We start from the raw sequence: 27,006 nt of genomic DNA on the forward strand, positions 1-27,006 counted from the left end.
GTGAACTTATCTTCACAGGTAGCAATGCTGCACAGCAGAAGAATGATGAGGTATTGAAGCCTAACTTGCCTGGATTATTCTTCGTAATTTACTCCAGTTTTGGCCTTTCATGCTGAGTATCCATTCACTCCAAGGCAACTTTCCCTGTGCACCTTTCCAAGCTAATGCTGCTGCCTCTGTACTACAGTGGGACCTCCTTTGCTGCACCCACCTGATTAGCAGAAACGCATCTCCCACAGTGTGATGGGGCTTTTGTTGCATGCAATGCATTGCCCTCTACTCTATGACTCCCTTTCCTTGTATAAATACAGCAGGAGACAAAACAAATGTAACTTGATTCCAAAAAACTGAGAAAGCTGCATTTTAGACAAGGAAGTTACACCAGTCACTTCAGCTGTCGAGTACTATTTATTGTATATTCAGGTTACATACGTAGTAAGCTATTATTAAGGTACTAAATTGACATATATCTCTTTCCAGCCACTGAATCTTCAATAGCTCAGTAATCACAGGGTTGTTTGGCAACCTTTTATACTCTCAGCTTACCCTGCCTGGCTCTGATGCCTCAGACTTTCCACTGTCACACATATTAGCAGTAAAGAGGCAATTCAGAAGCTGCTGGAAGTATGTATATCACACAGTCCCACTACCCTACCTGTTGCCCCTAAACAAGTCTTTCTCCAGAAGCCTCTCAACCTCAAGCTAGGGCCTGCAGTAAATGGATCCCTGGCTGAGGATGTTACTTTTAACATCCTCATATGGAGCGCTGGAAGAGTAAAGTACTAACATTCCTTCTTCTCTTCCTACTAATATAGAAGAGCCATACTTTTTTTTCGTTTGTTTTGAAGCCTTTTCAAGTCTCTGTCACCAAACCCAACCACAAGCTAGCTCTCCAGAAGGTCATTCTTATTCAGAAATTTGTTGTAATCCAGATTTAAGAATTTAAGACACAGTGTGTTGTGCACAATCCCAAGACAGAAATAACTCATAATAAGTAATATTTAACTGCTAAACAGCAGGTTAAGTATTTGAACTCAAACTTCATATAATCTATTACAGGAATATTCTACACTATGATGCACAATCAGGAAATCTACTTTTATTTTTTGTTGCCCTTTTTTTGGAAGGATGGAATAAGGCAGACAGTTTTTTGTTTCATTTTTTCCTAATCAAACCTTGATTTGTGATGACTTCATCTCTCGGAACAAATTTTATACAGCAATAATCCAATTTGATGAGTCCCATTGCATAAAACTCATTTGTCCACATTAGTAGGAGCAATCACTTTTCTAAGTCAGTTAAGAACTTACTGAGGAGCAACTCATGTTGAACAGCCCTGAGACAAGATGCTACAGAAAGACTTAAGAGTATGCTGTCAAACAGCTACATTAGGAACCTGTGAGACAAACAATTCTTAGCCAGCACCAAAAAAATCATAGAGTCAATTAGTCCAAAAGACTGAGTTATAAGGACAAAACCAACAGCCACACAGATGTTTGTTTGCTATGAGTTGCTTGTTTTTAATGTCTTTAGGTAACATCACTTGAGATACTACAGTTTTATATAGCAGTGTAATATCCAGAAGTTTCTACATTTCCAGTTTGAGACAAATATTTAAATTCATAGCTTTTTTGCATTACAGAAAGTGCAAGAAAGGTTTATATAATTGCATGACCTGCTGAATTGCGTACTAAGGCCATCTTCAAATTGATTTTCTTAGATCTCCAGTTCAGCAACTGCTTAGGCATTTGATTTAACAATACTATTTCAAGTTTATACTTAGTATTAACAGAAAAAAAAACCACTCAGATATCAGCTATCCCCATTGACAAAGTGTTACAACTAGTTGTAACATCTGACTGATCTCTGATTTAAAGGTCTGTTAGTAAGGATGTGGGGTTTTTTTTGTTTTTTGTTTTTTTTAGAAAAGGCACTGTTTAAGAGATTATGCCTCACATTAATGGCACAGAGATGGTACATCTGTTCACAAGAAATCGAGGCACAGAGCGAAGCAATGATTGTCTTTTTGCTTTCTAACGCACTGGAAAAATGTCATACTACACCATGTCTGACCTATCTGCTTGTTCCATTTGTCTGCCAAGCCACTTTGATAAAGAAGGGTAATCTTTACAGATTTCCCTCCCTGAAATAGCTATATTAGCACCAGTACAACAGTTAGTGTCTATGAATACCTCAATGTCCTTCTAGAAGTGTCTCAGCTTATTTAACTCTACAGTAGATCCCTACTGCTCAGGACCCCAGCAGCTCTGTTGAAGACCCTACAGTCCCTTTATTACATGTTTATGGCAGAATGCTACTTTTACCATTAGATAAGTGAACAAGTATTGGATGTGTTTTCCCCCCCCAGTTCCATACAATCTCTGTGGCTTAGAGACCAAGACATATGTCCATTCACCAATTAGAAGCATGTAATATCCACATAACTTTACAACTGGTTGATATTGTGTAAACATACAACAACTGACCTAGTTGTTTAAGATGTGGAATCTAGCTACTAATTCAATTCCCTTATGTTAAGGCAGCATTTCTTCCCTAGGTACATTCAATTCCCATATTTCAGGACAGTAAGTGCTACAATAAAGAGAAATTGAGGTGACTGTATTTTACAAAACACATGACTTAGTGTTGCTAAGCTCTTCCACAGATGACTCCAAAGCCTAAAGTAAAATTAACATCCATCAATTTGAGTTTAGGTCTCCAGGTTGAGTCTAAGTTTCCATTTACTTTGCCCTGAATTACTATCTTCACAGCATGTTCTTGTGTTTGTGTTTCAGTCCACCTGGACATGTTTTAGATGACACACCATGGAACGGCAGCAAGAGTGGCAGACAAAAATGAAATAAGTAGAAAATTGATGTTGATATAGGTCCAGTTATTCCATTTGTCCTTTCCTGGTTATGCCTAGTATACTGAAAAGAGTTTAAAGTTAGGATGACTTGAAGTTATAGTTTCATAGTTTAAACTAGCTTAAAGCCACTAAGAGCAAAGATAAAACAATAAATTATAATACTTGTCTTCTGTTAGAAGCTAGACAGTACTTCATGGGAAGATTCGAGAAATGTGTCTATGTGGCACTTCAGGACATAGTTTAGAGGGCATGGTGGTGATGGTCTGACATTTAGACTAGATGATCTTAGAAGTCATTTCCAACCTTAATGATTCCATGATTTAAATTAGCAAATATTCCTCTGCCACACATATGACAATTCATGCTCTTTATTCAATGATAAGAGAGAATGAATTAATTTATTTCTCATGGCAAAAGCTCTCATAATAGCTCTTAGCTTGTTATCACTTTAATTCACCCAGGTTATAATCCAATAATACTTCAGAAATTAAACTTCAGAGAGCTGCATTGGGCTTTCTGCTACCACGCTGCTGAAAACATGCCCCAAAGACTTGGCTCACTCATTAACTTTTCTCAAGGAAAGGAAATAGACATCTACTATGGCTTTGAGATTTAAGCCCATGGAGAAACAGAATCTTTATTTCTAAGAAAGTGACGCTAGTTAGGCTTAGGCAGACACCACGTACAGCTCTAAGTAGAGGTCCTTAGAAGAATGTTTCCAGAATACTGCAAGCAGTACTTCAGAGGAGCCATAAGTTTAAGCCAGTGTCGTTGATTCAGGAAAACTGTTGGCAAAGAGCTGGCTGAAAACAATTTCAGAGCATGAAGTAGTTTGTCTCGATAGAGCAGTACTACCTGGTCTATGCAAAAGGGTTGCCAGAAGGACCACCAAATGGGCCAGAAGGTTGTTTCTGAGATTCCTGCCAAGAAAAGTAGTAAATCATTAGTCATTAAAGATTTTTCAGGTTTTACTCTGCATTGTTATATCAGCTGGTTTTGATTCCAGACTTTTTCTGGAAAGAATACTGCAGAGCACCTGCTAAACAGCTATTGGCTGCCTTGCTTGAAGGAAAGTAAAAGAAGATCTAAAGCTGTGTTAGTACTCACATTAGTTTGAGGCAAAGTATCCTTTAAAAAGCCATTTGGAGCTGAGCTAGTGCAGTCATGATGAAATCTGTTTATGCAAATGTTAGATGTCTTAAGTCAGCATTCTGGATGTGATTCAGGTTTTCCCACCAGGGACTCAAAGTGTCATGTCCCAGATGGAGTGATGTGGTTAGGCCACTTCCTCCTCCAAGAGGATAATGGATGTGGGACCCTCCCATTTCAGCAAAAGATCTGCACAGCCAGCACTGCTCTGTCTACTCTGCAGGAGTAAGCATAGCTGCAGAAGTCTTCCACTTTACCTCCATTACTTTACAGTCCTTTGTAGAAGTTCCCCCCATATAGAAATAAAGTACTTCCAGAGAGGCTTTACAACTTCGGGCACTGGTTATGGACTTAAGCCAAATGGAATAATGCTTTGTTAGCCTCCTTGCAACAAGTGTCTTGTTAGACCAGGTATTCAAGAGGTTTTCTGCCATGGCCTCTAAAGCCAGTACATCAACACAAATATTCCTGTTGGTGGGGTGCAGTAATAGGCATAGAGAAAACATCAATTACTTACAGAGGTGGCATGGAAAAGGTCTGGTTTAGGTTGACTTTCAAACAGGCCATCCATTGGTAGTGCACTTTGTCTGGGAACAGGCTTCAGTGGTTCTAGGAAGAGGAGACATACTGCTATATCACTAAATAGCTTTTACAAGTACTAAACCCTATCAACAACAACAAAAAAGCATGTAAATTGCTTTGCATGATCTCAATGTTTTCTCCTGCCTATCCTTCAATACATATAAGCTAGCTGGGTCTTCTAACACTGCACAGACCTAGTCTACCTCAGTCTGGTCTAGACACTAGGTGCGTCAATGTTTGGCCAACGCACAATGGTGCATTTAATGTTGTTAGGGGAAGCAATCCTTCAATCCTGTTTAAGAACTTTAAAATAAAACAATCAGTATAATGGTAGCTATCAGATAAGACATGATCAGCCATCATGTTACCTGAGCAGCTATTCAAGTGCAAGAAAGACTTTACCAGTCATTTTGGTGGACAGCTTGCTTCACATCGCCTTCACATCATTGTGACCTGTACTACCTTGAGGAATGTGTATTTTACTAATAAAACAATTGCTGAAAGCTCTAGAGGCACCTGAAAGACTTTGCTGCTCTCCTCTCCTTGCTGGTACTGCAGGTGGCTTTGTCAGCTGGAAGTCTTTGAACATTTCCTTGACATCCTTCATCTCTCTATCACCAAGTGGATCCAGAGCAATAAAAGCATCACTCTCTTTCTTGGATAGCTCCTTCTGAGGTGCAGTTCTAGGTGGTGGCTGAGGTGGGCATGTTGTTGACACAGAGGGCAGTACAGACTGTGTCTGAGCAGGTAGTGTTGAAGGTGCAAACACACTACTCTGGAAGGGATTTACAGCACTGGATGGCTGTACCCATGGAGAAGATGGAGCTTGTGCTGGCTGTACCCAGAGACCAGAGGACTGAGATGCTGTTGGACCAAAAGATCCAGGTTGGCTCCAGCTTGGCACTGCTTGAGTGCCAAAGGTAAGTTGTTGAGTAAATCCTGGAGACTGGCTAGGCATCATAGACCCAGGAAAGACAGATGTGGCCTGGGTGAAGGCAGGTATCTCTGTACTCCATGGTGATGGCAAGCCACCTGTGGGGAATACAGTTGTTACACAGCACTTCAGTGATTTGAAGGTCAAGAATGAGTGTACCAATTCCACTGTTGATACCAGAAAGGCATTCTTCATGTGCTATTTGTAAGAATCTGTTGATTTACCTTTAAGATAAGGTCACTGGGGGAAGGGAGCTGGTGAGACAGGGGTTAGCATTTTTTCCTTCACTTCATGTCAATCCTTAAAGAACAGAACTAAAGTTGATAGCTACTTCTGTGTACGTAGTTACTAAGATCCTGCAGCAGTAGTACCCTAGCTTCTCAAGCTGTAACACACACATTAGCATCCTGTGTACCTGGAACAATATGGAGCTGTTGTCAAAGTTCAAGCAAAAAGCCCTGTTCCAGTTGAAGATACGGAGTTTAGGTCCCTAATTCACAGAATTTGATAGTTTATGACAGACAGCACATGGATTGAGCACCACACATTAAGTGCAGTGATAATTAAAACCACCATGGTGGGTTTAAATTCAAGCTCTTATTCCAGTCTAAAATATCTGTTGTGAACTAACCTAGGCTGGCCAATGCAGGGGCTGTGGTAGGACTTGTTTTGAAGAGGTCCAGTCGATTAGTTTGCACAGGTCCTGTCTGTGCTGATGAGTTTAAGCCAAGGCTCTCTGTAGTTGGTGCAAAAAAGTCCGAGCTAAACAAGTCATTTGACGCAGTCTAGAAAGAAAAATAAGTTGTTGTGAAGTGTCATGGCAGAATATATACTAAAATGATTAAGAAGTCTTAGTCTGGAGCTACAAGCTGTTATTTTAGCTACAGCAGAGCAGGAAGCTTTGTCATATTCAAAAAGGTACTTGCTATCTTAAAGGAGACCAAGTGTGAGTGATTCAAACTTCACCAGTTTATGCCGACTGATAAGCCTGGCATTGTGTATAATATGTAGTAGTTCCAGGTCAACAGCAGAAGAGTAAGACTTATAAACAAGTAATTCTTGTTTATCATAATTCATGTTATCATAATGAGACTCCTCTTCTCCTCACATATAAATACTTTTGCTCAGACTGTAATGACCCCTGAAGTTACGCCAAGATCATCGAGTTCTACATCATATGATTACAAGACAAATATAGTTAACCTAGAGCCACTCTGTGTATGACCAGGCTAGTCACTGAGATTGCCCTCAGCAGGCATGTACTGTGAAGCCACATTGACTTCTGTAAACTAGTACTGGTACCTCACTGTTAAGAAGCCACGGGCTGATGTTCATCTATCATATCTATCATAACAGCTGCTAGCACTGTACCTGGCATCCATATTTCATAGCAGTATACTTACCAGACCTTTACAGAAGTATGGCAGCATTAAGGAAAAGAACATATGTTTAGTAATCATAGCTACTATTGAGCATTCATGAGTATTAGGATTTACCATGGCTGCAGAGAGGTTAGAGTAAGCATGGCAGGTGGAAGACATATGCTGTGAAGCTCTTTAGTCAGTGACACAGTATGAAGAATGAAAAGCTTCCTTCACCCAGCTTCTCTAAGTAAGAGCATGCATATCACCATTAATTACTTGAACATTGTTCACCTTGACAGACCTCCTTCCTCTTCCTGGCTTGTTACTTTGTGGTGGTGGGCTAATTGTTATAGATTCATGTGACAAGAGCTGGATATTGCTTTCAGAATCCAGCTTTACTCCATTTTGCAGAGTTACTCCTTTGGAAGGATCTTCCACAAAGAGGTTTGATGGGGCTTTAAGAAAGCCATTCTGTTCTCTCTCTGGTACCCCATTTGGAGTTCTTGCCGTGGGTGGCTTACTGTCAAATGGCCACTGGCTTGTTAGTGCTTCTCGTTTGCCAACTCTATTAGATATCTGGTCAAACTGTTTACCAAAGTAGTCAACATCACCATTTGAAGCACCATTACCCACCGATGTCAAGGTACTCAGATTTTCCTTCTTCTGATCAGCAGATTTTAGAGAATCAAATGAAGGTGGTGCAGATTGGTCTGGCTGTGCAAAAGGATCATCACTGAAAGGGTCTGGATTAGGTGTGGGAAAGAAGTTGAGATTGGTAGAGAAAGAACTCTCTGGCAAGAAGGGTGGCCGTGGCTTTGGTTGTGGAAGAGAAGGTGTGATGCCATTCAAGAAGAGATCCTCTTTTGTAAAAGTCTGTTTGGTCTCAATTTCTGAGTTTAGATCCACTAAGAGAATCTCTTTAGCTTCCTATTTGTTCAGAAAGAAAAGTAAAGTTAGTTTTCTGTATGACCTACTTCAAAGTACGCAAGCTTAAGGAAAACTTCTAGAAAAGGAGAGATCTGGTATCCAGCACATCATACTAATATGTATTTGATGTCACATTGAAGTCACACTAAGGTACCATTTTTATCAGTCTGATAGCCATGATCAAATCATAGAATCACAGAAATCTCAGCTACTTAGTTCCAGAAATTCACTGTTGAAAGCACCTATTTCAAGATCCCTTAGTTTAAGGGAAATTTTAGTCATTAGCACTAATTATACCTAGGTGTACTTGACTCCAGTGACAGCCTGGGTTCTAGTCCCTTGTTTTAACAATTGTGAAATCACATTGCCTTAATGTGATTCCAAGTTGCGGTCTCAGCTTTGGAGTAAGATTAGAAAGCAATCTGCAGGTGGAGAAAGTTAACATACTATCCACCAAGCAAGTGGCAGAAGAATAAGACCTAGTCACTAGCTCTCTACTGCAACACCAGTTATTACATGACTGCTAATAGCTTTTTGTGCCAGAACAAACTAGTACAATTTTGGAGTCACAATGAGTTATGACAGGGTAAATGCATACTTCCATAAAGTTAGGCCCTATTTTATGGGCCTAGTTCACATCTGTAATAGCTGGAAGTCCACTTGGAACTTATTTACTTGTCCATAAGATAAGCTTCTACTCTAAAGGCTATTAACTGAGTTTCTATCTTGCTCTTACGGCAGAGGCATATGCTGCTAGTACATATTTCTAAGGCCTATGGCTAACAACATAAGAGTATCTCTGTCACACAGTCTTCACTGAATACTGCTGGATAAGAATATTAGCTTGTCTATTTAGTATGTTCCTACTATCATAGCTCTAAGTTTCTAATATATTGCTATAAATAGGAAGAGGTGGTTTCTGTAAAACCAGAACAAAATACATCTTACTACTCAAAGTTTGCTCTCAAACATAGAAGTGAGACAGTAAAAGCTGGAGTCTACTTACTGTAGGACTGCTCACATCAGGAGGTGTTGACATATCCCCAAACAAGTCCATCTGGTCAACTCCCTTGAAGCCAAAAGTATTGAAAGTATTGGTGTCAGAGTTGTTGCAAAAGCAAAATCCAAGCATTACGCATATCTAATGAACATCTATAAAACTTGCATTTCCTGTATGACATGGAGCTAGTCCACTATGAACTTTAATGACATCAGAATAAAGCTCTAAAATTTAACCTACCAGTTTCAGTTTGTCGGCTTGACCAGCAGGTAGTGCCTCGCTACCATTCTGGAATAGATGGACAACAGAGTCAGTGATAAGAATATCAAAACCTGCCTTAAGCAATGAACTTACATGCTTGAATGAGCAAATGATATAAAAAATATTGGAAATCACTATATAATATTAGTTCTGTAGACACATTTGTCTCCATTTCCAGTGTAACTAGGCATCTCATGATTTCTCCATAATGCTAGCAGTATAAAGAAGGACAGAGCTAGTTTTATCACAACAGAATGCTTCATCAAGTGAGGATGACTCAGGTGACTTACCTGAGTCTTATTTGCTTCTTCACTCTAAAGAAGAAAAAAAGCTTTTAGTATCTACGCATCAGGTAGAATATCCAAAGCAAGAGGCTTTAGCTAGCTTGCCTCCTAAATCTAGTAATAAAACTCCTGGCACAACTGCCAACCAATAGTATCAAGTCTCACAGATGTCTACAAGCCCAGCCAAAGCTGAAACAAACTTTACTCTATGCAGACTGTTGCAGCTTCCATAATCTTACTTGCCTTTTTTTTCTCTTCTTCTTCCTCCTTCTTCTTCATATTATATATTAGTTGAAAGAGGTCCTTAAGATCAACAACTAGAGGCTCAGCCTGAAAAAGAATATATTTAGACTACAAATTACTTTGTTTTTAGCTTCAGTATAAGTCCAGGAAACTGCAAGTCAAACTTCCCTAAGTGATGCAATAGTACAGTTGAGATACCAGGAAAAGCAAAACTTTAAAGCCTGGTCTCTTCATAAGCTCCCTTACGCAAAGAGCTGGGGTGATGGCATACCATCAGCCCAGAATAGTTAACTCCCTGGGGAAAGTGACAGTATCTATGTTAAATCTTTTTTTTTTTTTTTTTTGCTAGAAAAGAAAAAAAATCATGATTTCATAAGTACATGGCAAGTCTTAAACATTTGCTCAGAAATGTAAAGGGTATTGAAGCTCTGGTATCTTCATGAGAAGAAAAACAATGTACATTCCCTCTGCTTTCTACCACCTCCAACAATGAACCTGGAGAAAGCTTCTTTAGTATTATATTTATTTTAATGGGATCAATCAAGTGCATGTGTGGAACAGACACCAGATAACACTTAGAGGTGACATCCGCATCTGGATGGAAGTTTAGTGTGAATTAGAAAGGTATTGCATTCCGTGAACAAGAATGGGTGGCTCCAAACAGAGCATTAACAAGAATATTTGGATTGGTTGTTGAAATGGTAGCAGGTTAAGCTATATTGATTAAAAACTTTCGTTTGAGACATATTGCAGCTGAGTCAGTGTAAAGCAGGACAAGTCCTTCTGCTCAGACACTACCTTTGGTTTAAGCAGAAAATCTGCTGAACTGGTCTCTCTGTTCACATGTGAGCATTCTTCTCTCCTAATCAAGTGTTTTAGATATGCAATTGCAGGAAGAACCATTTCAAGTTGTCACTTTGACAAAGAGTACAGCTACAGGAGTAGTCTGGAACTGCTGAACTTCTGCTTACTATTCAGATATGTTTGTGTTTAAAAGCAACTAGCAGCTAAATAAAGAGCTGTCTGGCTTGGCTAAGATTATAGACAGGCAAGCAGAACCCCATGCTGTAAAGCTCAGAGAACAGACTCCACTAGATCACACAGAATGCATCTGTGCTTAATCTCCAATTCCAGTGAAGCATTACAACACAGGAGTCTGAAATAAAACAGGCTTAGTGGTGTAAAAGCTCTTATTAAAGTTCCAACAAGGAGCTCCTCTCCCTCACCTGTAGGGTGCCTGAAGCTGATAAGAGGTCCTACAGGAGGGTAGAAAGGGATGCATATGAGGAAAGAACTAGCTTTGAAGTTTTGGCTGTTCAAGTCATTATGGTGACTATTATAAAGACGATCATCTAGCAGCTTATCATGATAAATATCTACCACAAGTCCAGGTGTTTTAGGAAGCTGAACAATAGGATACTTAATAAGTAGCTTGTATCTAATACTCCTTATGCACAGTGTCTCTTCACAGAGACATACTCTGCACACCAAATTTCTGCAAGGTGAAAACACATTACAGAAAGAGTAGAACTCCTCTCAGTAGAAGCAGCTCTAGAAGGAGCATTCATTTGTCCCAGAAACACTGCTGCAGTTGCGTAAGTTAGTTTTTACTGCTGTGAAAGACAACACATAATGAAAACTAGACTAGTGCAATTCTGTTGTCCTCTCTTTCCTACAAATTGAGCAAACCTATGGATGTTTGACTCAAGAATTAACATTCTCACTGACAGCAACATACCACCGTACAGGAAAGCCCAAGATAATGGCTCTGTTCATCTCACTAATGACTTCCATGGTGAATGAACTGTTAAGCAACAGTAATCATAAGCAAAGCTACTTGAACACTTTTATTCTGGAAGACAGAACTGAATAAAACCAAAGCCACTGATGATAGTCATTTCCTACCATCCTTCTTCAGGAGATGTACCAATCCATTAGAACCATGAGGTGTAGAAAAATATCAGCACTATCAGTAAAACATCTGATAAGGATTTCTTATTAAGTGTTTACACAATACATTACTTATAGAATGTGGAAAAGGGCCTATAATCAATACCTGCTGTGCTGTTTTTATGGCAAAAAACTGGTGCTGGCCTTCTCCTCCACAAATATAGCCAAAGGCACGATTGTCTGTTACATCCCGAGCAATGAAAGAGATTTTGGTTACTGGATGCTCATGCTCTATGACCTAGAAAGAAATGAAGTTCACATTGCAAGATATCATTAAGGGATTTTGTTTAGATTCATTTAACTCCAACTCATCACTTGCTTTAAGAGTCAAATTAAGAGAATGAGCCATTTCTTACTCCAGTTTTCTCATCTATGATCTTGATACCAGAGAGGGAGATGTTCACCCAGATCCTCTGCTTGTGTTGACCCTGGGAACGAGCTGCCACTGCCATTCCCTGAGGAAGATGAATATCATAGCATTGATGAGTCTTCCACTTGACTGAGCTTTAGCCTTTTTCCTTAGCATTTCTCATGAGCCCATAGCTGTGACTGTATTAGCACTAGTCTAGTTATTCCTAAGCAGCGTTACATTTAAAGCCTCCTTTCTCTTGCAACATAACACTTGAAGCCTAGTCAAGCATTTCAGAACTAGACTGTATTTCATTTGTAAATTTTTAGGAGCTCTCAAGCATTCTACCTTGATTCAAGGAACTACTGCAATAACAGCATCCTTACCAGGTCACCTCAGATTTACTGGCCTGACTGAAGCTAATGTGAGGGTTCTGCTCCCGGGAAGACTTTACCTTCATTGCTGCAGGGTCACATTTACCCTTTGGTTTATCTGTATCTTTCGGCGTTACCATTGCTACAGAATAGCAGCTTGGGCTTTTAAGTCTTACCCTAAAGAAGAAAAATCTTCCTCTTCTGCATCCAAAACCTAAGTATTGTAATCAACTTAATACTTTGGAATCTAGTATGACTGATAACAAGAGATCCATCAAACTGATGATGGATCATCCAACTGATTATGTTTAAGGCTACCATCCTTCAAGCAGTGAGTTACAGCTTCAAAAGCATCTTCCACCAAGCAATAAATAACAGCGTCATGCTAGATGTTTCCCTTAAGCAGTATGTGAAATTGTGACAAAGTCATTTGATCCACCTTCTGAGGACCAAGCAAAACATATTACTTGGATGCCAACTCAAAACCTTACCTTCAACTTCATCATTGAATCCTGACTCATTTTGTCTCCTCTTGCTTCTGGCACATCATCAATGCCAATCAATTTAGCTTTGTATCTTACACCATCACCTTTGAATCTGGCCAAGAGAGATTCATCTGTCTTTTCTGGCCCTGGAGACAGAAAGGTTTGTTTTGAAAGAGAAATATTTGTGTTGTGGCTTTAGAAGCATTATTTAAAATATGTATTAATACAGTGCATCTTTTTCTTTTAAAAAACTGTCTGCTATAATGGACTAACCACCTTAGTCCTTCCAGTGCTGTATGCTCTGTAAGATAATTGATCCTGTAAGGTCATGCTGATCTTACGAATCTGTAAAGGTTCCATTCAAAGATTTGGGTCCAATGCTTAATGTCTGGGGATTTCAGAACAATCACAGACTTATTTGTAGGTAACAGCCAACAAGATACAAGAGCTAAACACCAGCTCTAAGCAAAAATAGTACTTTCTATGGCTGTACTGGGTGTTCAATAAGACTTCCAAATGTTAGCTTCCAGTTGTGGTCTAATCAGAATTTTTCTTGGTCTCTTAGAATCTGCTAGTACCCATGCAAAGATTTTGTATCAGCATCTTCACCTCTAAGAGGTACTAGTACCTACATCCCTGTAACCTCTTGATATTTTAGCTGCATTTGCTATTCCTGCTGTTCCCATTACTTCTCAGAACAGCTTCATTTTCTTCTGTATGCTTCACACACTCAGTGTGTATACGTAGACCATGTATCTCTATATGATACATTTACATAACCAAATCAGTCTAAAAACCTGCATCTGACAATTATTCTCATGAATGGTGTTTTCTAGCTTCTTTGGGGTAGAATCTGAATCTATACCTGGCACATGTTTCCATCTTTGGAGGCAAAAATGGAGTTCATGTTCCTGGATGGTTCTCAGACCTTCTCAGAATGCTTTCATTTCACCAAGCTTTTAATGACTCATTTGCTAATCCTGACAAGTAGAACAGAACACTTTAGAATGGACCTAGAAAAAGCTTTTTAACTAGAAGCCTACCTTGTGATTAGAATTATGTTACTAGCTTATTTACTCATTCTTCCCATTAACTTGAAACCTCAGAGTTATTTCATCTGTGCAGTGAAAGTGATCATAATTTTAGGAAAATGCAAAAAATTAAGGAGACAAAGTTGAAGTGTTCACTAGGTAGATATTTCTTACCTTTCTTTTTTTCTTTCTTTGAAGGTTGTGCTTTTGGTGGAGCCTGGTGCTCTGGCTGGCTGTTGATTGTAGTAGTACTTTCAGCTTCAGTAGACATGATGAGATGGTTGTCAGCTATGCTTGCTGTAGTTTGAAATCCAAGTAACAATCAGCAGGCAGGCATAATATTTTACCTTAAAGAAGAAATATGCCCATTAGACCTGTTAGTCCAGTTTTGTTCTGCTGAATACTGAAACAGGACTCCTGTAGACCAGAAGTTTCATCTCATCTCTTCATCTCAGGCTGCAGAAAGCATGAAGTTATGGCAACTAGGTGATGACCCCTTACCCCAAATAATACCCAACCAGTACATCATATTGACATACATCTACGGGCTGTACTTGCAACAGCCTGTTATAATATGTCAACATGTAGCTTCTTAACTTTAAAGCTATTTATAGAACCTTAGATATTTGTTGTATTCTTCACTGCAACCATCATCTCTGTAGTATGGTAGGAAAGAATGACAAATATTTGCTAGGACCTGTTTTTAACACTCACGAAGATATCAACTGAACAGTAAAAAAGCTATTAGATCTTATTCAGGTTCCTATAATAGTCAATGTCTGAAATTACAACACTCAAAAAGTGAAAGCCAATAAATTCCTTAGGCTGCAAGACTGTTTCAGAAGACAGAAAAAACCAGAACACCACCACACCCCTGCATAAAGGGTAATCAAGTAATCTGTTCTACTTCCCCCTCCTCCCCAAAAAACTCTAGAAGAGAAACCTCGCTAGTCTGTAGTTTCTCTTAACTCTGTACCATGATACCTTTCTAGCCTCAGAGAGGAAACTCATAATACAAACAAAAAAAACCAGCAAAATATGCACCACCAACGGCAGTCACCATGCTTTGTTCCCAGACAGCTGACATACAGAGTAACGCTTACTAAATAAAGGCACATATGTTGTATTTCTGAAGATTAGAAGATCACCTATGCCCAGACAGAAAGGTATGGACATTCATATCTGCTACAACAATTGCTCTGAGTCTGAGGTATGGTTTTGACTTCAGATAGTCTGTTGAGTTTTAGGGTGACAAGTGAAGCCAAAACATGGTATAGATAATTACATAGCTGAGCTGCCTTCCACTACTACTGATTTCCTCTGTTTTTAGTGAGATAGCCACAGACCAAGCCACCTTTTATTCAGCACTCCATTTGAGATGTACTATGTCCCCAGACAACTGCTGGAAGCATTGCATACCTTCTGCTTTAAAAGTCTGTAATTCTCAATAGCCTATTCACCACCAGCCTTCTTTTAGCTAGTGCTTTACCTGTTATTTAGAAGTTACTTTAAGGATTTTGTTTTCACTCCTACCTTTCTCCTCTTCCCTCAATTTGTTAAGTCGATAACTATGAACTGACTCATCCAGCTTGCAACTAGCAGAGCCATGGATGTCAATGCTTAACTGATTCTTAACCTAGAAAGAACACAAATCCCTAGCTCTTTAGAAGAAAAAAATCCATCCTGAAGGCCATCATTTCCATTTAGATGGAAGGGCACTGCTAGTGAACTAGCTGCTAACACAAGCAAAGTTAAATCTACCTGCTTATCAGGTGGTTTCTGAGTTGCATTTATCCTTGTTCAAGTAAATCAGCTGAGATAATACTGCTAATTTGAGAAAAATGTCTGGCAGCTCTGTTATTTTTTGTAAGGAACTTACTAGGCCATAGGTAGGCAATCTTTGAGTCAAGTTAACAGGTGCTGCTATGAAAATTTCAAGTGTTTCTCAGCATAAATAGATGACATAGGAAGAGCCAATATTCCAAGTCATGATTTAGGAAAGCAATGTTATTACTGTATGCCCATTCTGACGAAGGACCAAGGGGAAACTATTGCAGTAAAACAGGGATTTCACACAATGTTCGCAGAACTACTAAAAGGGGTGTGCCAATCAGAAAACAACCAAAAACCCCAAACCAAAAAAAGTGAATCCCACTTTGAGTCTAGTCCAGCGTCTACTCCTGATAGGAGAGTATCAGTTGGAGATGGTCTTTATACTACAGTGTAAGAAGTGTTTAGTAATGGCCTTTCCATAGGTTTATCAAGTCCTTTAGAAAGGGAGGGTGAAAGGATGATTAAGATCATGTCATTATTCAACTACTCACCCCCACTTGGTAGGTTTTAATTTGGAGAACAGAAGGAAAGAGCCTGGAGAAGAACAGCTAAGACATACTGTCAAGGAGACGGGTCACAGCTTTAAGACTTTCTGCCCAGCATTGTACTAGAATAGTACAATAGAAGTACTAGGTAGAATAGTACTAGATAGAAGAAACAGCACCCTCAAGGCACCAAATCCTTCCTGTCAGTGATCCTGCTTCATCAGTTTAGTCCAGCATGTACAGAGCCAAAGTATAAGACTGAAGTAAGATTAAGAGGCAATAACAAATTAATTTCCCAGGAAGGAACAAGTATGCACAAACAGGATCTCACTAAAATGGTAGAACTCCATGAGGGCAGTTGTCATCTTTAAACTCTAGTTATGCCTCTGTTATTAGCCATCTGTCTCCAACCTATTGAAACAAGACCACTTAGTTGCATGAGACATACAGCACAAAGCCCTGGGATGGAAGAAAAATGGGCAGGAATACACACAAGCACAAAATTTTCCACAGGAAGAACAGGAGGACTTGCAAGTGCTCAGCCAATCTGTGTTAACAATTCTATTTGAGAAGATTAGTGAGACCTTTCTGGCCAGTTCGCAGACAAAAATCTCACTCATCTGAGGTCCAGCATGGCTCATCTCACCTGATGAGATATTACAGTACATGACAGTTATTTATCATACATTCAGATAACTGTCTTTGTGAAACACCACCTCTGGAGCAAGGAAATCAGCCACTAAACTAAGAATGCAAGGATAGACAAGTGCAATCTTCATACCAGTTCACATTTTAAATAACTACTTGACATCTTCATTAAGTTAAAGAACTAGCACCAAGTCCCCCCAGGCTTTATTTTAAAAATCTCACTGAAGAGGAAAAACAATAAACAGATTGAGCTAGCAGTAATCTAGTTTGTTTATGGTAGAAGGATCACAACCACCACTAAATTTTGTTTCTGTGCTTTAGACCAAAGTCAAAGCTGTATTCAACTGCAAGGTCTTTTTCACACTTAAATTTGCCTTATCATAGTGGAAAGTGCTGGTGAGGTCTGCATACTGTTTATATGCACTTGTAGATATGCAGGGAGTTAAAATCGTTTTTCTGTTCTTGCTTGAAGGCTTCCTTTTGCTCAGTCTCTTGCCATTCCCTTACTCAGGCTGCAGGCTACCTCTGTAAAGAAAGCCAACCAGCAGCATGAGAGAGATGTAAATACAAGTGCTTTTATGCAGGGACAGTCACGCCTTCAGTTCTATTAGGGTTGTGAAGGGCAAGATCATCCCCTCACTACCTAGTTTACAGATTGTTAAATGATTACTTGAAATTTTCATGTAGATAAGACTATTATCACCACAGCTTAATTACTTGCTCTGCTATTATATTATCATCCGCATCAGAAGATGCGCACCATATTGTTTTTTCAATTTACTCAAAGAGTTCTTAAAATTCCTTCTATTGGTATCTAATTCCTTCCCTGTAGGGATTATTCTGTGAAGACTGATCACACTTTAAGGAATGAGTATTTCAGGCCCTCCATGCACAGGTAACAGCTCATACCCCAAGGGCTATCTCAATCCAGGAAACTCTTGGTCCAAATGCTGTACTTGGTTTCTCACATATCTACTCCGGGAAAAACCAGTTTTAGGACTTGGATTATAACTTGTGTTCTTGAAGGGCATGATATCTTGTGTCTTCAAGAAATTTCCTACAATGAGATCTGTTGATAGTGACAAAACATCCTTGAAATACCTGGTTTTTAGCAATAATTGAACCACATTTTAAACAGTTTTGTTGTGAAAGCATCTCTTAAGGAAAGCTAGATGCTGTTCAGCTATTCCTTTTACTTGAGCAGTGGCAGCATGGTATCTACCCTCCATAGTAGGGAATTTTGTTCTGTTTTGTTTCATAAGGACTTGAGAATCTTCATTATTGTTATAAGCTGTCATGGGATTTAAAAACTAGATAATCTTTTCCCAACAGACAAGTTTTTTGTTCTTTGTTTTTCTTTTCCCCCCCCAATACAAAAAGTTAACTCCCTTAATACCAATGAAAACACATCTGAGCAGAAGTTAGGAGCACTGCAAAAGTCAGAGCTAAGACAGCTCAACCGAACATCTGTTGAACAGTCTAATACTTTGTCCTTCTCATAGCCTGTGTTCCTTCTTTGTGCCTTGATACTACAGCTACATGACTCAGATTTAAGAGTTATTGCATGTAAATATTAACCTCAAATTAAAATCCGAGAGGCCAGGAGAGGATAAGAGTAGCTTTTACTGCCAAGTGCAACATAGCTTGTTGGAAGGAAGTAGTAGCCGGAAGCTCAGCAGTAGTTCAAGTGCTAAACATACCTCCTTAAAGCATGTTTCCCCCTCCCCTGCATTATGAACAGTCAACCAGGTTCTTCTGGTTAGAAGGGATCAGTACAACACAGCTTGAGAAATATCTTGTCTTCAAGTTCTTGACAGAAAGGCTGTTTTCAGAAGGATAGTAACCAAGCTATCTACTTGAGTGACCATGCTGCAAGACCTAACTTTGGCAGACTGAGACAGACTAGTGGCTAACAGCAACCCAATGGCTAGCAAGAGTCAAAGCTCTAACGCCAGATACTTTTACCAATAGTGAGCAACCTTAACAGGCAGGACTCTGGCAGTGTAGCAGTACATTTATGTAAGGCCGTGTATCACTGACATTCTCATTTAACAACTTCTTAGTGTGTAAATGACTACTTGATTTTCTCTTAGTTTCTGTTGCAATGATAGTGCCCTAAATAGTGCTGAGAAGCACTAGGCATGCATTAATGAATAAGAAAATGGACATGATATTTAGCTATTTATATGACTTTGTTAAAAAAAATCAAATACCATTTTAAATGTTTTGTTTCTTTCCTAAAGCAAGCATTGTTCTAACATCTGATAGTGTATGTAAGCCGAATAAGCCTCCTGCAACATGACACAAGATTTTATATCTTAGATGGAAAATTCCATTATTATGTCTCCTCTACTAAACAGACACATTAGTCTGTTAGCAATTACTGTAGAAAGTGGCTAACATAATGAAAAGGTATTAGCCTTACCTATATATATAAGATAACGTCCAGTATTCACACTAATAAATAAGAAGTACCCACTTGAAGATAAGTGGTAGCAAAGAGTTTATAGACTGCCTGGGAACTGTTCTCCTTCAAGTCGTGCCATGCCTGGAACATAAGAACAGCATAACATGCTAGAAAGTTGATTAAATACAAGCTCTTACACTGTCGAGTCTAACCGAAGCCCCTGTGGTTAGTCTTGTAAGAGACAATCAAATTCAATGTTGGCCTATCCTGCTTAACAAGTGACTTTATCAGTCACTCCCACAATCAGTAAGGTCTATATTAGTAATGACCCCATTAGATAGATTCTCCTACAATTCCTTGACAGCAAGGCTAACACCTTGGTCTCACCTTCCCAGATTAAAAAAAAAAATATAAAAAACCTCTACTGTTAGGCTGTAGGTAGTTAGAAGCCTATTTTGTAGGTAACAGATCATTTACCTGGTGTCAGTGCCTCAGTTTAACCACACTTGATCTGCTGGAGAGAATACTTCCAAGTTAACAGGATTTTACTTAAGGGAGCTGCCCCCACTTCTCAGCAACTTGCTATAAGCCCTCAATACTGTTCTGTCCTATCACCTAGAAGAACATGTATCAATACCTTTCAGAGGTATTAAGACAGCTCTACGCCAAAGGCTTCCTCTGCCAACAGAGTTATCCTTTAGGAACGAGCATACTGTAGAATAGGTCTCAGGGTCTAACTGCCTTGTTCATATATATTCAGAATGAGAAAGAGGGAAGGGTCAGTCAGAAGTACAACAATGGATACCTTATGGTATACCTTCTTCACAGTGCTGACTCCCTCAAGTTTCCATTGCAATGAAGACAGATCCTACTGCTCTAGTAAGTGGTATCAGCTTCAGACGTTGGCATGTACCACAGCTGGTACAGGACCATGCCTGCGAATCACCACCCAGGCATCTTACCATTTCAGTCTATTTGCCAACTGCTACTTCATCACAAGTACAGAACAGTCTGTTCTCATTGTATCAGTGCATCAGCCTTCTTGGAACTGCTTATTTTTTTTTAGCAAGAATGTAGAAATTCAAACTAAATTCCTGAAAGTGTTTGCTGCACACTTTAGTCACTGAAGTTACAGCCAAGTGAACATCACCAAGTTTGTAGCTAGAACTTATCACTCCATTCAAGTAATACAGTTGGACTGTTCCTTTTTGTCGTAATACTGCGGTTGTAAGAATGGCACTTCTGATGAGACGATTAGTAGCCTCTCAGCCTAGCCACCACCGTACTTCTAGTCTGAGTTTTTCCCCTGCTTATCATTGGAATCAATATAGCTACTGCAAGTATATTAGAACATAGGTCTCAGAGAAGTCACAGCAAGTTTAAACAAGCTGTACCCGGTTAAGAACTTGGTATCATAAAAGTTAACAATAGCTTAGGAAGAAAATTTCACTTTGCTCAAAAGTAAGTAGAGGGCAATACTTGCTATCTGGTTTGCTGAAGACTTCACCTCAAAAAAAAGGGAATAGCGCTGCCATACTCAGTCTGATAGACAAGAGCTATTTTTCAGCCAGAAACTTAAGCGTCTAAAAGTATCATCCAGATATCTACCAACCTATCTGAATTTACAATTTATTCTGGAAATAAAGTAGCATTTCAAAACAAATCTTTGTAGCAGCCTTTCCAACATCTGTGTTCAGCATACCACCCTCCAAGTAAATTTTGCAGATCAAAAAACTGTTTTAGTACAAACAATACCAGCTTTTTAATTCTAAATTTTTCTCTTAGAAAGCAACTGGTAGATAACCCAATATGCTGTTTTTGTCAGAGACTTATTTAGCTGATAACATAGACTTATTCTAGAAATATGTACTTACAGAAGGTTTCTTGCTTACCCCTGTTGTCCTCACAGCAAAGTTTCCAAATGAAATTTCTTCATATCAGTCTTCCAGAAAAACAACATGCTTTCCAACTTCAGAGGCTGCTCCTACATATCTGGTTCCCAGCGCTGAAGCCCCTAAAGACAGTGGCTCCTGAGCCTGAGTTCAGCTGTCCTAAACAATGCTCAGAAGAACACCACCTGCCTACCCACAGGATAAGAAAACTCAGGCCATATGTCTGCAGTGTCTACCCCTCAGTCTTCTGTCAATGCTGTTACGTGGGTCTCATTGCATATATTAAGAACTGCTTTGCTTCCAGGTTGCTTAATTGACTCAGCTAGTGTTTATTCAGATGCCAACTGGAGTTTGAACTAAAGAACAACTCAAATACCTCACTTATAACTATGCTTCTAACTATCCCATGCCTAGGAGGACTGTTTCTGATCTTCATTCTAGTTAGCGTAGCAAAAGACTCTTGCCAATAACTGTGCTTTTCACTCCCTTCCTCAGAGCAGGAACTTGACACATATTGAAGCTGTTATCAATAGGTTATTTCAGCTGCATGCTGTTAACTGTCCGGTGCTGGCAGAGTTATCCTTCTTTGCAGTTTGGGTGTGTGCAAGCTGTACTGAGAGATTGCATGTGTTCTCCATAGCCTACACAGAACTGTAAGTGTTCTCTACCTGTTCACAAATATCTCCTGTATATTTTCCTGAAATGTTCTTGAGCTCACCCAGCTTAACACCATATTGCCATTACCACAGCGTCAAGAATTGTGGTCTGCTTATCCAGAAGGTGCTCACCCAGCTGATTATCCATGACCACCCAGAAACATGTCCTTTAAAAAAAAAAGGAAAAAATTCAACAGTATTTGAAGTGGCTTCCATCTAGCCACCAGTTACTGCCAGCCTTTAGTTACATAGTTCAGTGCAGTAGTCACTGGTCACAAGATTCCAGTAACACAAACTATGTTCTTGATCTGTCATTGGAAGATTGATGATCCTGCTTGCACTTTATGAAGACCACTTCTCCTGCAGCAGCTGTATTCCCTCCACAGAGAACTTTACAACATTCTCCTAAATCCAGACTCTAGTAATCCTGATCAGAGCCCATTTAGCTTTCCACCCTTAAGAGGGTCTCCATATCAGATTACAGATGTGTCTTCCACCCACCAGAGGAGAACATGGGCAAGCCTCCCATCCTGGTCTAGAGTTTATCTCCTATTAGCCAGGCTAGCAGCTGTTTGCAGACAGATCTGCTGTTCAAGCTACTAGAAAATTAGTTTTTACACATGCAACATTTGTGCCCTTGTTTAAAGCACAAATTACCCTGTTCAGTGGAAGCACAGAAGTTAACCTGCAGGCTGTAGCATTAGTACTGCAACCTGTATGTTCACTACTTATCCTGTCCCTTCTTGGATTGTAGTCTCATTCCTAAACATTTTAGCCATAGGACAGGTATATCACAGACTCCCTGTAGGAGGAGACCTGTGGTTATGTGATGCATCAGCATTAAGTGCTCCATATACTTTTCTGAAGAGTGAGATTCTCAAGTACACTGTTGTGAAGCCTTCTCAGTGACAACTTAAAGATCTGTTAACCTGGCTACCTAACTTAGTTGTTCTGTTCAAGATATAATCCTCAAGAGGTATTTTACTTCTCATCTTATTGCCTAAGAATGCAATATGAACTGACAAAACAGCAGGAAATTCAGCTCCAAGGCCAACAGTCTGCCCTTAACTGGCCCCAGAGTGTCTAAGATTTGAGATTTAAGGCAACATGCACCAGCTATGAAACTGGGAAGCTTTGAAGAAAAATACTCATGGATATAGTTGGGAGTGAAGGTCTGCAGGGTGTTTCTGCAGAGGCACTTCACTCTCAAGCACTCCATAGCACATGCAAGGCATGTCCTTTCAGTAAATGTGAAACTGGAATGATCTATGCCCTCATCAACTGAGGCCAACAAGAGTTAGACAGGAGACGATGCTTTGTTCAGTACTCAGCTGCCCAGCTTTATAAACAGCTTAATCCTGTTTGAACTGGTACATCTTGTTTACTGACTAGGCCTGCCACTATACTTTATCCAGCTTCTTTATAACTCTGAGACCCTTGTACCCAGATACAGCCTCAAAACTGGGTTCCTAAAGTCAGTTTGTTTTGGAAGTTATGCTGCTTGGACACCTCATTCTACTTGAGCCTTCAAACACAACTGCAAATTTCTTCTACGGAGTCCAGGCTGGGGCAGGGGATCAGGGGCTTATGCTTGGTTGTGTTACACCACAAAAAGCCTCTTAGCATTTCCCTCCCCACCTCACACAGCAGGGGAGGAGTCTTATTTCTACTACTAATCCCTTAATCTTCATGCAAGAGCTAAGTTTTTCCTCCAAAATCCTTGCAGATTACAAGGTACTTTCATGGTATCTCATCACTTTTGATGGAAAGTGGATAGCAAGCAGGATTTATTTTACCAGCACTATTTCCAGAGTAACATGTCTCCTTCTGGTGTGGAATGTATCCCTTCATTGTCCTAGCAAATTCATACTTCAGAAATGCTTGCTTTGTATGGACTTGCTGTATGAAGTCCATAAGCACTCCCAAGAACTGGGTTAACCTAGTAGGTCACACAAGTGTACTAGCAGTGTAAAGTTCATAAATAGAGAAGAGCATCAACAGGAGAAAGATCTGTGGGCCTGGCAACAATACTCAGTAACTACAGCATATGATGCACTTCAATTTACTTAAAATCACAAGCAATAGTTTTTATTTTAAACATCCTGTCTGAATACCAGCTGTTTGTTCCCCTTCATTCTGACATTAAGCACAGCTGTTTTCCCACAAATCTAAGAGGGGTGCCTTTTGCATATATCTTTTACATGCTCAAAGTGCTTTGTTCCATATCTACTCATGAAGTAAAGGTGTTAAACAACTGTAGTATCTACTGGGCCATTGTGTCCAGTAATTGAGTTATGCAGGAACTTTGTCAAGTCATGTTCTCTCATTGAGAAAGTAGGCTGTGTTCTACAGATGTAGTCAGAAACACAGCAGAAGGCACACATTAGAATGGATAACCATCTCTACCTTCACAAGAGGAAAGTGATGCCAGATTTCTGGCATCTGGCCCATCCTTCCAACTGATAGTGCTGAGCACAACTGCCAATGCTCAGCTTTGTTTGAAGTACGAGCACAACCGATGAGAAGGAGTGTCACAAGTCACAGGACTCGGGCAGTAGAGCTTGTCATTCTTCTAGTCTTCTGTCTACAGCAAGAAGCCCGATTAAATTTGGCATAGTGGAACCATCTCATCTAAGACTCACAGCAGCTAACATTCAACCCACTTTAGTCTGAGTTTTCCTGTTCTCCCAGTCATGGGGTTTGCTAGTGAAGCTTCTGCTTTGATGTCTCCCCTGACATTCGTTTCGAACTCACAACAATTTTCCTCCTCCAAATGCAACCTCTAGTGAGTTTCTATTAACAGAAGCTTCTGCTTTAGACTTGACCACATCCTCAACTCATTCAGGGCATTTTGGAAACCTAACTGTGCCTCAAGGGCCATTTGTGTTGGATGTGACTGCAGTGATTCTTTAAACAGGCATACTCCTTGAAACAGTCCTCATCTGAGAATTGTTCATCTGGATTCTGATTTACTCCTGTTTAGCCACCCAGATTCTCACCCACCTCTATTATCACCTGACACAGTGTTAGTAGGCCTTTATAACAGCTTCTAACTGCTAACAGGTCACTATCAGATACCAGGTCTTTTTTTTTTTTTTCCAACTTATTACTGGCTAATAAATCTTCACAACCAACTGGAATATACAGCTTTGTATTAATTTAATCTGAGTTGCCTATCTACAAAGGAGTTCTAATCCCTAAGCATATCAGTGCTCATACCTGCATAGAATGAGTAAAACTTTAAGCCCACATGCTCTCAGACCCAGTCTATTTTGGACAGAATTTTCACAGAAGTTACAAAATACTCTGGGCATAAATGCCACCTTCGAAGGCAAAGCAACTTTATTAAGATGAAAATGATTCCTCTCCAGTCCCTCTTCTACACTTAACCTCCTCCCGCACCCCCAAATAAAAACCAAAACAAAGTGAAGTGAATCCCACCTTAACAATGGATTTACATGCTTCCCTAGTAAGCACTCAAGTAACCAGCCTCAACTCAGCTGAGGAGTAAAAGCTCTGCTACAGGAAAGTCAACTGCATTGATCATACTGCTGAATCACAGGCACTACCACGGAACAGCACTCAGTATCATCATGTGACAATCACTGGGGCTCAAAGCTTCACCAGCTGAGAAGTTAGTTTTCTTGACAAGAGTGTTCTCACTTCAGTTAGTCCTAGACATCCTTAACTATATCCATTTATCACAAATGGAAGTATCATCCTGAAATTCACCAGCAGACATGGGTACTCAGCAAGGATGCTAAATCTAAAAACAGAACAGAAAGCCTACCCCTGCTTCACTACACCCAAACCCTTCTCTCTGCTGCTTGAAGATTCTTTCACCTCGGTGATGTACGCATATAAACACAAAGTTTCACATAATTTTTGCGTCTTCACCCCTCCCTCCCCCGACAAACAGAAATAAAAATGCATGTTTATTTTGCTTTCAGCTCCGGTTTCCTCAGGGAGCCGGCACTACTGCAGCCCGGGGCAGGATGCGGGCGGCTTCCAGCCCACGGGACCCGGACAGCAGCGCGCCCCGCCGCCCCCGCGGGCCTCAGCACCCCACCCCGCGCCGCCTTTTCCCTTGCTGCGGCCGGAGCGCGGCCCGACGCCGCCGGCACTGCAGGGAGATGCGGACGGCCCCGGTGGGAGCACCACCATCCCCCAGCTTTGCCACCCCGCGGCAGGGGGCCACCGGCCCCCGCAGCCTCGCTATAAGCTCTCGCTACCACGTTCTCGAAGAGGAAAGAGGCAAAAGAAAAGAGGGAAAAAAACAAAAAATCGCCCTTCCTCTCTCCCCGGTTGTAGCTCCTCCCGGAGGCTTGCAAGAGCCGAGTCCCGTTCGCAAAGCTGCTTACAAGCTAGATTCGTGCTGCTCCGTGCATGATCCGAGGAGAACCGCAGCTGGCAGCCTGACGGGGAGCGAGGGCCCGGTTAAATATTCAGTGGCACTCTCGCCTTCGGATTAGTTAGCCACTCACAGCGAGAGATATGGTTTTAATCAGATGCTGGCAGCTGAGGACTACCCAGGAATGTGCTGTGATGTTTTTGCTCCTCGGTCTTGGCTACTCCCCCTCAACGTGTCGGTGCTCCCAAGATTAACTCCTTGCGAGCCGTCGCTCTGGCTCCTGCCGCAGATGGGGTGCGGGTTCCAGCCCAGCCACTGTCACGGGTGAGACGTGCGGTGAGTGCGTGGAAACATGCGGAGTGGTTCAGAGGAGACAGGTATCTGGTAGTCCTCGTGCAGCGATGCACCTGGAGCTCTCATCTAGAGCACAGGTCCTCTCCTGTGTCGGTGTGATCGTCTGTTTGCACACAGCTGTGGCAGTGTTGTTAAAAATCCAGTCCAAGCTGAACGCTTATTTCCAGCAAAAGCACCAAAATCAAAATACCAACCTCTCCACCCCCCGGGTCCCCCAGATCTGTAGCTAGCTGAAACCATACTGTGACGGTATGATTCAGTTTCTGGGTCACATCCAGACCTGACCTCTATACTTTCCACTCATCTTTATTAAAACCTCTACAATGTTTTGTTTCCCACTGCAGTACAAGTTTTCCAACTTGTATGAAAGAGCCTCTGATAAAAACTCATGCTTTGTCCTTACAGAAGAGCTTTTTTCTTATTTATTTATTTATTTTTCTCTTAAAACAGGACAAAATATTTTTGTCCAAAATCTGTAGTATTGCCCTTTGCAGCAATACCCGACTTAAAAAAAAAAAAAAAAAAGACTTTTTTTCTTGAAGTAGCAATAAATTTGGTAAATATTTTTAACTACTTTA

General features: G+C 40.4%; 1 protein-coding gene across 3 annotated transcripts; it reads right to left on the reverse strand.

Moving 5' to 3' along the window:
* Positions 1,496 to 26,298, reverse strand: DAB2 (DAB2, clathrin adaptor protein). Of its 3 annotated transcripts, none has more exons than XM_021380891.1 (15): positions 26,085 to 26,298; positions 13,977 to 14,149; positions 12,778 to 12,917; positions 11,920 to 12,018; positions 11,670 to 11,801; positions 9,614 to 9,700; positions 9,377 to 9,400; positions 9,066 to 9,113; positions 8,832 to 8,894; positions 7,190 to 7,825; positions 6,166 to 6,319; positions 5,117 to 5,632; positions 4,536 to 4,627; positions 3,725 to 3,789; positions 1,496 to 2,930 (listed from the first exon to the last, which is right to left on the reverse strand). In XM_021380891.1, exons 2-14 carry the CDS (start codon positions 14,071 to 14,073, stop codon positions 3,730 to 3,732), a joined length of 2,148 nt encoding a protein of 715 aa, XP_021236566.1. In that variant the 5' UTR covers positions 14,074 to 14,149; positions 26,085 to 26,298; the 3' UTR covers positions 1,496 to 2,930; positions 3,725 to 3,729. The 3 variants fall into 3 exon arrangements, with proteins under 3 accessions (XP_021236566.1, XP_021236568.1, XP_021236567.1); XM_021380893.1 differs by having other exon boundaries at positions 7,532 to 7,825; positions 26,085 to 26,293; XM_021380892.1 differs by lacking the exon at positions 9,377 to 9,400.

Source organism: Numida meleagris, chromosome Z (assembly GCF_002078875.1).
Source record: "Numida meleagris isolate 19003 breed g44 Domestic line chromosome Z, NumMel1.0, whole genome shotgun sequence".
NCBI lineage: Eukaryota > Metazoa > Chordata > Aves > Galliformes > Numididae > Numida > Numida meleagris.

Excerpts from the sequence above, each read along its gene's own strand:
- DAB2 (XM_021380891.1), bottom strand. The coding sequence starts at position 14,073 with ATGTCTACTGAAGCTGAAAGTACTACTACAATCAACAGCCAGCCAGAG. Across the intron at positions 12,019-12,777 it reads ATTCAATGATGAAGTTGAAG|GGAATGGCAGTGGCAGCTCG; the intron begins GTAAGGTTTTGA and ends CATCTTCCTCAG. Across the intron at positions 9,701-11,669 it reads CCATAAAAACAGCACAGCAG|GCTGAGCCTCTAGTTGTTGA; the intron begins GTATTGATTATA and ends ATTCTTTTTCAG.